The sequence below is a fragment of the Phyllobates terribilis genome, unplaced genomic scaffold, assembly GCF_046119375.1.
Source record: "Phyllobates terribilis strain yellow unplaced genomic scaffold, ASM4611937v1 Scaffold_2__4_contigs__length_985480577, whole genome shotgun sequence".
NCBI classification, from domain to species: Eukaryota; Metazoa; Chordata; class Amphibia; order Anura; family Dendrobatidae; genus Phyllobates; species Phyllobates terribilis.
The window spans coordinates 208,533,924-208,547,021 of NW_027362762.1; the positions used below are offsets into that span (position 1 = coordinate 208,533,924).

General features: G+C 44.1%; 1 protein-coding gene across 1 annotated transcript in view; it reads left to right on the top strand.

The window, feature by feature from the left end:
* Positions 1 to 13,098, top strand: part of SUCLA2 (succinate-CoA ligase ADP-forming subunit beta) — a 97,844-nt gene that overhangs the window by 36,793 nt on the left and 47,953 nt on the right. Inside the window, exons 3-4 of the mRNA XM_073663835.1 lie at positions 1,184 to 1,283; positions 7,775 to 7,937. Coding sequence (XP_073519936.1) covers positions 1,184 to 1,283; positions 7,775 to 7,937 — 263 coding nt within the window. The remainder of the gene's footprint in view (positions 1 to 1,183; positions 1,284 to 7,774; positions 7,938 to 13,098) is intronic.

The following is a 13,098-nucleotide window of genomic DNA, read 5'->3' on the forward strand; positions in this document are numbered from 1 at the left end:
AGGTTATTTATGTTGTGACACATTCCTTTTTATCTAGAATTCAGATTTTTTTTTTCATTATCCAGTTTAGAGCTGTTTATATATAATTTTATCCAAGACTGCAGAATAAGTTGAATCGTTATGGATGTGTCTCCAGATAGCTTTTTCTAGAAGTCTGGGATTTCCATCTGTCTGCGCTAAACTTGCCTAGTTTTGTACACATTTGTACATTTTTACTTTTGTCGTCTCAACAGATAAGTGTCATATGCTAAGTAAATAGTTTTCTCTTTTCTCAGCCTTCAGCAAAGATCCTTGATACCTTGAATTGTCAGACTGTCTCTGTGCATGTACAGATTGATTTTTTTCTACAAGTGAATGATCTATTTTGTATAGATGTGATCTTTAGTTTTCGGAAAATCATGTTTTTTTTTTAGCCAGTTTAAAGGGGTTTTCCACAATATTTTTTAACGTAAAAAGTGGAAGCTGCCATGGTGGGGAAAAAAAAGCCTCCTTTTTTTCTCTCTTACTGCTACAGAGCCGCTACCCCAACGATCTCTGCTGAACCAGAAGCTGATGTGCCGATCACCAGTTAACTACACTGTAGCCAATTAGTGGTTAAAGGGATATTCTGGTTATAATATATTACCACTAGTGATGAGTGCAAGTGCTCATTACTTCAGTTTGCCTAGGGTGCTCGGATATGCACCGAATAGCGCGGGTGCTCGAGTGAGGTGTTCACGTCCCTGCGGCTGCATGTTTCGCGGTTGTTAGCCACAAAACATGCGGGGATTGACTTACAAAGACAATCCCCACATGTTTTGTGACTGTCTAACAGATGCAAAACATGCAGCTGTGGGAACTCGAGCATGTCACTCGAGCACCCGTGCTACTGGATGCATACCTGAGCACCCTAGGCAAACTCGAGTAATGAGCACTTGTGATCATCACTAGTTGCCACCTATGTGCAGGATTGGTGATAACCGCTAGATTGATGAGGGTTTGAGCACCAAGACTTGTACTCGTTGCTTGGAAGAGGGTCCCATGCCCCCCATCTGAATAGAGTGGCAGTTGTACATGTGCTTTCCTAGTTTTTAAGACTGTAGCTCAGCTTTCTATGTCAGTATTGTAACTGGTGGGCGCTTTGTATTATGAAAGTTTCCCCAAATTTTCTTGTTAACAACTATTTTCTGTCTTCTACCTGAAGGCTCCAAGGATTTGGTTGTAAAGGCCCAAGTTCTTGCTGGTGGAAGAGGAAAGGGGTCTTTTGAAGGTGGTCTGAAAGGAGGAGTGAAGATTGTCTATTCGTAAGTTTGACTTATTACCTTTTAGACTTGGGCAGTACACATACTTGTCTCACATTAAAATCTCAGTTAAACAGTAGACATATGGTTATGTTTGCAGTTCATCCTCTGTATACTTTCAACCCCAAAACATCCCTATTAGTACAGCCACAGAATACCTATAAAGTTGCTCTCAACATTTCTAATCTCGTATTACTTCTTAGGCCCCAAATCTGTGTCTAATTATTTCATAACACATATTAGGGGCTTTAAAGGCACCCTGACAATTGACGCATGCTGACCGGACCACAGGCAGCATATATCAGACACTGGCTCTGTCAATTCAGCTATGGTGTTTCTGAAAAAAAATTCATTTTCCCGCCTATTGGGGACCATCCTGCTTGGGTGACTAGTCCCAGAAGCCGGTCCCTGGCATCTTCTCTCCTCCCTGCTCCTCTTGAGTGACGGATCTCTCCGTACATGTGTGTCGAATGAGATAGCATTCACTGAAAAAGGAACTGTACTTTTAACAAACTTTGCAAAGGAGGTAGCGGCAAACTTGGGAAGCTAGCAGTCCATCGAGGTACAAGACCAGGAGACCCGAGGATCCCAAGCTGGCCTCTCCGAGAGTTTCCATGGGGCCAGATGACCGGTGGGTCCCAATCTGGCTTCTCCGAATGTCTCCGTGGGTTGCAGGCGACTCGTGGGTCCCTTCTGGCAACCCCAAGCAATATATCCATGCGGCCAGGTGACTTCTTCGTCCCAACCCTGGTCTCCCCAAAATGTATCCAAGGTCTCTCTGATGGTTAATGAAGCAGATCCATATCTTTCCAGTCAGGGCCGATACCCTTAGACTAGAATCATGTAGAATACAAATCTGTGTCTCTTTGGGTAATGCCATACAATCTGTAACATACCTGGCGGCGTCCTTGCATAGTGGTCCATCTCCCACTGTGCAAGAGCGCGCACTTGATCTCCAGTCCAGTTTGCTAGCCTGGCTTCCCTCCATGCTGTCTGTTTGCCTCTGTTTCTGCTGCTTAAGGGCGGCGCCCGATCACTTCCTGTTTCTTGTACCTGCTGCAGACACACCCCTTGTGCGTCCTCAGCCTGTTGCTGTCTGCCATCTGGTATTTAACCCAGCTGCTCCAATGAATCCCGGCCTGAGCATTGTGTTCTGTCAGTTGGCCTTTGGTCACTGATATGCCAGGTCCCGTTTATGTTTCCTGCCTTCGGTATCTGTTCCCGTGTCTGAACTGTGTCCTGTCTGTATTATCTTCTAGCCTGTTGTCTTCTGCCTATCCTGGAGGCTGTATTTCCAGGCCTGTGTGAACCTGCTCCTGTATCTTGCTGCTGTGTCTGTTCTTATCTGAATACTCTCCTAGCCTGTTTTGTTTTTCTCTATGTCCGTACTTTCCCTTTTTCTGCAGAGTCTGAACTCGTACCGAACTCCTGCTCGTTGTCACTGTACTTCCGTTTGTGAGTTTGTGGTCCACTCGCTACTTCTCTGCAAGTACCCTGTGGGTATCTAGTTCTGCCTTTCCCTTCTAGTCTGTTCCGTGTGTACAGAGGTCTGTCCACCGCGTCTGCGGTTTTCGCTTTGCTCAGCTCTGTCCACTGCGTCTGCGGTTTTCGCTTTGCTCAGCTCTGTCCACTGCGTCTGCGGTTTTCGCTTTGCTCAGCTCTGTCCACCGCGTCTGCGGTTTTCGCTTTGCTCAGCTCTGTCCACCGCGTCTGCGGTTTTCGCTTTGCTCAGCTCTGTCCACCGCGTCTGCGGTTTTCGCTTTGCTCTGCCCTGTCCACCGCGTCTGCGGTTTCGAATTTGTCTCCCAGTCTGTACTGGACCCTACCCAGCCTGCGTTCTAGTCTGCCTGTTCCTGTATTCCCCGGTGTGGGTCAACAGCTTTGTCCGGAGTCTGACCTGGAGTAGACCCTGGTTCCTCTGCTCGGTTCCTCCCTGGTGCACTGGCGTCGTATGCCGTCGTGCGACCTTGGTTGGATCGGGCAGATACTTAGTTACGCCCCTCCAGGCACTCTCCGATTCATTGCACAGTGGAATCACTACATAAACACGCACACGCCAGTCAGTCCGGGCGTGTGCATTACACAATCCATCTGCTGTCCTGAAGGATGTCTCATTCTCCTTGTAAAGTCGTTCTGATGCTCCTTGATTCTGCTTGCAGCACTAAATACATCCATGTTTAAAGTCTCTCTGCTACAGAAGCACATGTCCTTTTTAAGTACACATCCTCAGGTCAACGGTCATTAGTCACAGGTAAGAGGTAAAGGTTCAGGGCTCATCTATCATTGTTTGAGCTAATCAATTTACATAGTTGGTGTCACAGGGGCTATTGTAAATAAAGCTCTAGCTGACTTTTAGTACAATTTATCATTCGCATAGTAAACATGATTGTTTCCAAAGGAATATCATTCAACATTCAGGGTTATACAAATACTGGTCTGTTCTTATTGACCAGACACAAATACACAAAGATAATAGAGTATTTCTCTTGGATGAACAAATCTAAATGTCTAGCTTATTAAGATTTTAGGCTGTATCATCACTCAGGCACATATAAGAAACTTTGTATATCAGAACTCAGTTTCCATCTTTGCTTATCAGACATTTCTTCCCCTCTGTCCGCCTCTTGACCTTGTCATCCACTGTGAAAAAGTGGCTCAAGTCCGTCTTGCTCAAACAAGAAAGACTGTATTGTATAAAATCATTATACTCTATGTAAAGGGCAGGTGGCTGAGGAGTGAAGAGCATGAAGAAACTGGTGGAAGTCCTAAATTAAGCACCAGGATTTTTCAGTGCCAAGCCAGGCAGCTACTCGCGCTCCTATTGTGCTGTCGGAATTCCACTCTAACTTACTTCATCAGGACACCAACCTGGTCTTAGTCACTCATGGATCCACACCCGGTCAGTGGCAAGTACCTCTGGTTTCCAGGCAATACGGGTATTCACCTATCAACAGTGGCTGTCCTTAAAATAACCTGGCCAGCACAGATTCTCGCCGCTCCTATAGGCTATTGCTGGGACCGCTCCTCCCTATCCGCTTCCACACTGCCAGACCACGTCTATAACGCTACAGTTTCACCTCTATCTGGAGACAGAATTACCAGACCGGACTCGCCACGTCCTCCATCTACTTAATCGGGGGACCTCCTCTACCTACCGTACTTACTAAAGAGGCACGTTGCACCTTATTCCAGACCACAATCAACAATCTCAAGTGTTCCCTTCCGTATTAGTATAAATTTGAACTCTTTAAACTTTCTTAGTTACTTTTTAATACTTTTCATTATATTCATCAAATAAATTTGCTCTTTTTTAAATATTTTACTCTCTCCATCACTTCTGTTCGCACCCTAACAGCGCAAGTTCCTTACCTATGAAATTTATATAGTTATACTCATGTTTGTATTACCTTTGAACAAAATATAAACTGAGAAAAAAAATCATTGTTCTTACCATACTCTAATGTTTTAAATTTTTCCGTCAACTGGCATGCGTGAAGGCCTTTTTTTTGGAGTGACAAGCTGTGTAGTTTTCTCTGGTACCATTTTATGGCACATTTATTATGTTTTTGGAGATGAAATGAGCAAAAATGAACAATTCTAGAGTTATTTTTTAAACAAAATTAACTTTATTCTGCAGGTGTGTGCCATTGCAATAAAACCAAACTTTATGAAGTTAGTTTTTACTACTTTTGCGTAAAATTAAAATCACAATTTTAAAATATATTAAAACAACAAACAAATCTCAATGGCAAAAAAATAGATAAAAAAAAAAAAAAATAAGGTGTAGTATACCTGCCCCCATCATGACTCGTACTATAAAGTTATTTAATTCTTTTTTCTACAAACTGAATGCAGTAAATAATTTTTTCCCTCAAAACAAACACGTTTTTTATTCTTAATTAGAGTTTTTTTGGGGCCCCATTACTATTTTTGTTTGTTTTTTCCTGGTTTAGAAAGTATTGTTGCAGCCAGAGTTCAGTTCTATATTATGGGTTCAGTAAAACATGCAATTTATTGATGTGAATCCCTGCTTATTTTTGTTTGTGCGTCCAGTGGGCATACCTTGTCAGTGTTTGACAGCCTGTGCGCACAGAAATTACTGTCAATCACTAGATAGGATCGCCCTCCAGACTCCTCTAAGCATAGAAAAAGTACACAATTTTATCAACTAATACCTTTGTTATACTGAATCTTTTTCCACAAAACTATATAACAATCTACCCCTCTCCTTCTGCCTATACTCCTTTTATACTGCCTATAGACTACACAGCGTTATTATCTGCTTGGCTCCTTCTGCCTATACTCCTTCTATACTGCCTATAGATAGCAGAGCATTAATATCTGCTTCTATTACTATCTCCTATACTCCTTTTGTATTGCCTATAGATTGCACAGCATTACAGATTCCTGCCTATACTCCTTCTATGCTGCCTATAATTGCACAGCAATACAGCCTCCTCAGCACCTGCCTATACTCCTTCTATACTGCCTATAATTAAACAGTATTACAGCCCCCTTGGCTCCTGCCTATACTCCTTCTATACTGCCTATGGATTGCACAGCATTCAGCCTCCTCAGCTCCTGCCTATACTCCTTCTATACTGCCTATAGATATTACAGCCCCCTCGGATTCCTGCCTATACTCCTTCTATACTGCCTATAGATTGCACAGCATTACAGCCCCCTTGGCTCCTTCTGCCTATACTCCTTCTATACTGCCTATAGATTGCACAGCATTACAGCCCCCTTGGCTCCTTCTGCCTATACTCCTTCTATACTGCCTATATATATTACAGCCCCCTCGGATTCCTGCCTATACTCCTTCTATACTGCCTATAGATTGCACAGCATTACAGCCCCCTCGGCTCCTGTCTATACTCCTTCTATACTGCCTATAGATATTACAGCCCCCTCGGCTCCTGCCTATACTCCTTCTATACTGCCTATAGATTGCACAGCATTACAGCCCTTTCAACTCCTGCCTATACTCCTTCTATACTGCGTATAGATGGCACAGCATTACTGCCCCCTCGGCTCCTGCCTATACTTCTTCTATATGACCTATAGTTTGCACAGCATTACAGCCCCCTTGGCTCCTTCTGCCTATACTCCTTTTATACTGCCTACAGATTACACAGCATTACAGCCCCTTCAACTCCTGCCTAAACTCCTTCTATATGGCCTATAGATTGCACAGCATTACAGCCCCCTTGGCTCCTGCCTATACTCCTTCTATACTGCCTATAGATTGCACAGCATATTACAGCCCCCTTGGCTCCTGCCTATACTCCTTCTATACTGCCTATAGATTGCACAGCATTACAGCCCTTTCAACTCCTGCCTATACTCCTCCTATACTGCCTACAGATTACACAGCATTACAGCCCCCTCGGCTCCTGCCTGTACTTTCTATACTGCCTATAGATTGCACAGCATTACAGCCCCCTTGGCTCCTGCCTATACTCCTTCTATACTGCGTATAGATGGCACAGCATTACAGCCCCCTCGGGTCCTGCCTATACTTTCTATACTGCCTATAGATTAAACCGCATTACAGCCTCCTCGGCTCCTTCTGCCTATACTCCTTCTATACTGCCTATAGATTACACAGCATTACAGCCCCCTCGGCTCCTTCTGCCTTTACTGCTTTTATACTGCCTATAGATTGCACAGCATTACAGCCCCCTCGGCTCCCGCCTATACTCCTTTTATACTGCCTATAGATTGCACAGCATTACAGCCCCCTCGGCTCCCGCTTATACTCCTTTTATACTGCCTATAGATTGCACAGCATTACAGCCCCCTCGGCTCCTGCCTATACTCCCTTTGTACTGCCTATAGATTGCACAGCATTACAGCCCCCTCGGCTCCTGCCTATACTCCCTTTGTACTGCCTATAGATTGCACAGCATTACAGCCCCCTCGGCTCCTGCCTATACTCCCTTTGTACTGCCTATAGATTGAACAGCATTACAAGCTGACAGGTTCCCTTTAACTTTAATTGAATGGCCTTGTAATACCAGGGCAATAGCATAGACAAAAGTTTTGTTTCTGGAAGAAAGCAGCCATGTTTTCCTTTTCCAATACTTTCATTCTAGATATAAAATGATGTTAAAGGTAATTTGACAGGAACATGTGCACATCATGAATTTCTAGTTTAGTTTAGCTTGCTCAGAATTAGATGCTTTTATTGAGTGCTCTCCGAGCCGTGCATGGTAATACATATCTACGAAAATGAGCTTTTTCCAATCATTCCAATGCAGTGATTGAATTTCCAAAGAATCTGCTCTCATCTCTAACCTTACACAAGTTGAAAATGTCAGAGATGGACAATTTGTGGAGGTGACATTGCTGGGAATGCTTCCCATAATGGTCATTTGTTTATCCATCTGAGCGGGGGCAATGTAGAGCAGTGGCAGGGTGCTAGCACTTAAAATACATGTCTGCTTTTTCGTCTTTACCCTAATACTTCATTTTCTATTCTTTCATTTTAGTCCCGAAGAAGCCAAAGCTATTTCCTCACAGATGATTGGGAAGTTGCTGTTTACGAAACAGACGGGAGAGAAGGGCAGGATATGTAACCATGTGTTCATCTGTGAGCGCAGATATCCCAGGAGAGAATATTACTTTGCAATTACTATGGAAAGGTCATTTCAAGTGAGTTCCGCGTTCTTATAGAGTTTTTAAGGCTTATAAGCTATAGGGATTGTGCATGCTGCAGAGAGCAATCATGAGCAATTTCTCGCTCAGAGAAAGTAAAATGACAGCCATGAGTTTCTCAGTGCATCATCCTTATATACGAAAAACTCCGATGATAATCCAGAATGATGGAACTTACTGTAATATTGTTTTTTCTTATTCTAGTTGTTGCATAATTTTCATTTTTTTTTTATGACTGTTTGTGTTATTATTGGATGCTACATTGGTTGGAATATTTTAACCCATTTTACGACTTTAGACCTTCCATTACATCTTTATGGAGAGGTTGTGTATATTGGCATATCATGAGTCTAAAGACCATGAATTCTCAGGGTTTCCCAAAGCAGTAGCGAGTAGAGATGATGATAAAGTTTGGTGTTCGTGCCAGACACCTAGTGTCTGGTGCTGAACTGCGAACATGGACTTCTCCCGGAAGTCTGTTTTAGTGTTGAGAGAGAGAGCTTTTCCAGATTCTTTGGGGTTCATGTACAGTTCTCGTAACCTAACTAAACTTTGGCCTAATGTTCGGACGAATCCGAACATCCTGGGGTTTGCTCATCCCTAGCAGTGAGGGCCATCACTTTTACACTAGACATGGCATTTCAGTCTGCTCAAAAGGCTGGTCTTGGTGGGCAGACAGGGGTTGTCCAGTGCTACGATCCTTAGGATAGGTCCTCAACATGGGATCCATTGGGGTCTATAGGAGTGACGGCGCTGTTGTGTTCTGGCAGAATCTGAGATCTTCCGTCCGCGACTGGTTCCGGTAATAGCTGATCGGCAGGGGTGCACCCCATAATCAATAATAATAAAAAAAAAAAAGTGGCCAACCTCTTTAATGCATGTAAGTAAAATGCAGACAGAAGTCATAAAAATGAGTAGACTGTTTATGTGAATTGATTGCCAGAGCAATGTATTTGTGGTAGCTTTACCCTGTTCTTGTCATTCACCCCTGTAGAATGGAGACTGATCATGGAGAATTCTTTGTATTCCGGCATTCAGTAATGTACGTGATGCTTTGTGTGTCTCTATGATACTCTTTGCACACTTATATACTATCTGTGCCTTGAAGTGTGTGTGGTGCTTGGTGGTTCCCCAGAGCAGAGCCAGTATTTCATCTCTTCATCTCTCTTTAGAAGAAGCCTGCGATGATTTATTGCGCTGTCAGATGTTTAGCAGCCAATATTAACGTGCCCTGGAGAACAGATACCTCACATTAATTTCCTGAAATCTGCGAGAGTTGTGAATCACATCACGACAAACATTTTAACCTATTCCCCATAGGTCTGCGCTCATTGCCTTTTTAAATGTTAACTTGTTTTTAATCAAAGATGTGCAGTAATGTGTTAAGCTTTATTAAAATTAATAAGAAAATTATTTCTTCAAGTTGAATGCCATATTACCGACCATTCATGGGTTCCTGACTATTAAGTATGTTTAGCACTTAAAGGGACTGTCTGGGACTTTTTCATTTAGCGGAGACTATAACCTGCATAATCCTAATTATGTGTATTGTTCTCACTGTTAAGTTTTTACATTTGTGATCACGTGCCGACCGGTTTTTCTTCTGCATCTCTCAGTTGAAACAGTGAAGAGAAGCAGTAGGGAAAACTGCATATGATGACCACCTGGATTGTAGAAATAGCAGAATCCTTACAGTGAGTACATTACATCACTGTTAGGTTCCTTCGTGTTAGATTACTTTCTAAATTATATAGTTATCCTAGACCAGCTCTTTAAAAAGTTTGACCCATATTCTCAATTAGAAGCGCACTGCTCCTTTGCCTCCCGGCCTCCTAGTGCCGGGGGTAGTGAGCTCCTGATTGATTGACCGTTTGGACCATTGGCATTGATTTGTTGCGCCACTGGTCCAAACTATATACTCTCCAATGCTGTAAGCAGAGTGGCAGCTTTGTCTGTGCAGCATTGGAGGAGCGCAGGCACCCTGAAGCTTGGCCGGAGCCACGTTCAGAGCAGCGCTCGCTTTCAAGCTTTATTTGGAAAGAGCTTGTACGTGCTGCGCTTCTTGCCTAGGAGACTGATTACCACTGATACACTGCAGAAGTGACTGTTAACCCAACCGGCAGTAATCAATAGAATTAAAAGCCCACTGTTCTTGAGAAGGGAAAGGATTTTTAATAATTAAATTGTAAAATTTTGTACTCCTCCAATGACACCGAGGCAGAAGTAGGAGTAAGGGAGAGTACATAGTTTGGATCAGTGGTGCAACAATTCCGATGGTCCAAGTTGTTAGGAACGAATCGCCTTCCCAGCACATAGCAAGCCGCAAGGCAAGGGAGCGGTGCAGCCCTAATAATAATTTTTATTTCCATAGCGCCAACATATTCCGCAGCACTTTACATTTTAGAGGGGACTTGTACAGAGAATAAAGACATTATCATTACAGATTAACACATAACTCAGATACCAAGAGAAGTGAGCGCCCTGCTCGCAATCTATGAGGAAATAGGGGAGACACAAAAGGTAAATGATAAAGTGCTTGCATTGTATGGTCCAGCCATAATTATAATAAATAGGATATTCACATAACGCTGCATAAACCGGTCACCAGCCAGTATGTGTACAAGTACAGACAGAGGGCTATTAAGTGCATGGGAGGGTGTGTGAACAGATGCTACGAGAGTCATGATTTTGAAGAATCATTTTTGGGCTAAACGGGGATAGTTGGATAAGTGTGGTGAGGCGATAGGCCAGTCTAAAGAAATGTGTTTTTAGGCCACGTTTAAAACTGTGGGTATTGGGAATTAATCAAATTGTCCTAGATAGTGCATTCCAAAGAATTGGTGCATCACGCGAGAAGTCTTGGAGAGGGGAATGGGAGGTTTGGATTATTGAGAATGTTAATCTTAGGTCATTAGCAGAATGGAGGGCACGGGTAGGGTGGTAGACTGAGACGAGGGAGGGGATGTAGAGTGGTGCTGAATTGTGGAGAGCTTTGTGGGTGAGAGTGATAAGTTTATATCGAACTCTGTATCGGATGGGCAACCAGTGCAACGACTGGCACAGGGTAGAGGCATCGGTGTAATGGTTTGAAAATAATATGATCTTGGCCGCTGTATTCTGGACAGATTGGAGAGGGGAGAGTTTAGTAAGAGGGAGACCAATCAGTAGAACGTTGCAATAGTCCAGACGAGAATAAATAAGAGCTACAGTAAGTGTTTTTGCCGAGTCAAAGGTCAAATTCTAGAAATGTTTGAGGTGTAGGTGACGTGAGTGAGCAAGTGATCCAATGTGGGGAGTGGAGGAAAGATCTGAGTTAAATATGACACCAAGACAGTTGGCATATTGCTGGGGAGCAATGGTAGAACCACAAATGGACAGAGCAATATCGGGCATAGATAGGTTAGTGGAGGGAGGAAAGTGACTGCACTTTGACATCCGAGTGCAGTCTGATGTTTCAAATGTACCTATAGATCTATATACACTGCTTAAAAAAATAAAGGGAACACTCAAATAACACATCCTAGATCTGAATGAATGAAATATTCTCATTGAATACTTTGTTCTGTACAAAGTTGAATGTGCTGACAACAAAATCACACAAAAATCACCAATGGAAATCAAATTTATTAACCAATGGAGGCCTGTATTTGGAGTCACCCCCAAAATTAAATTGGAAAAACACACTACAGGCTGATCCAACTTTGATGTAATGTCCTTAAAACAAGTCAAAATAAGGCTCAGTATTGTGTGTGGCCTCCACATGCCTGTATGACCTCCCTACAACGCCTGGGCATGCTCCTGATGAGGTTGCAGATGGTCTCCTGTGGGATCTCCTCCCAGACCTGGACTAAAGCATCCGCCAACTCCTGGACAGTCTGTGGTGCAATGTGTCGTTGGTGGATGGAGCGAGACATGATGTCCCAGATGTGCTCAATCGGATTCAGGTCTGGGTAACGGGCGGGCCAGTCCATAGCTTCAATGCCTTCATCTTGCAGGAACTGCTGACACACTCCAGCCACATGAGGTCTAGCATTGTCCTGCATTAGGAGGAACCCAGGGCCAACCGCACCAGCATATGGTCTCACAAGGGGTCTGAGGATCTCATCTCGGTACCTAATGACAGTCAGGCTACCTCTGGCATTGTCCTGCATTAGGAGGAACCCAGGGCCAACCGCACCAGCATATGGTCTCACAAGGGGTCTGAAGATCTCATCTCGGTACCTAATGGCAGTCAGGCTACCTCTGGCGAGCACATGGAGGGCTGTGGGGCCCTCCAAATAAATGCCACCCCACACCATTACTGACCCACTGCCAAACCGGTCATGCTGAAGGATGTTGCAGGCAGCAGGTCGCTCTCCACGGCATCTCCAGACTCTGTCACATGAGCTCAATGTGAACCTGCTTTCATCTGTGAAGAGCACAGGGCGCCAGTGGCGACTTTGCCAATCCTGGTGTTCTGTGGTAAATGCCAAGCATCCTGCACAGTGTTGGGCTGTGAGCACAACCCCCATCTGTGGACGTCGGGCCCTCATACCACCCTCATGGAGTCGGTTTCTAACCGTTTGTGCAGACACATGCACATTTGTGGCCTGCTGGAGGTCATTTTGCAGGGCTCTGGCAGTGCTCCTCCTGTTCCTCCTTGCACAAAGGCGGAGGTAACGGTCCTGCTGCTGGGTTGTTGCCCTCCTATGGCTCCCTCCACGTCTCCTGGTATCTGCTCCATGCTCTGGACACTGTACTGACAGACACAGCTCCCCTTCTTGCCACAGCTCGTACTGATGTGCCATCCTGGATGAACTGCACTACCTGAGCCACTTCTGTGGGTTGTACTGTAGACACCGCCTCATGCTACTGTACCTCTAGGGGTGAGAGCAATGGCAAAATGAAAAACTGACCAAAACAACAGCCAAAAAGGATGAGAACAGAGAAATGGTCTGTGGTCGCCACCTGCAGAACCACTCCTTTATAGGGGGTAGCTTGCTAATTGCCGATCATTTCTACCTGTTGTCTGTTCCATTTGCACAACAGCAGGAGAAATTGATTCACAATCAGTGTTGCTTCATAACTGGACAGGTGGATTTCACAGAAGTGTTATTGACTTGGAGTTACATTGTGTTGTTTAAGTGTTCCCTTTATTTTTTTGAGCAGTGTAGATCAT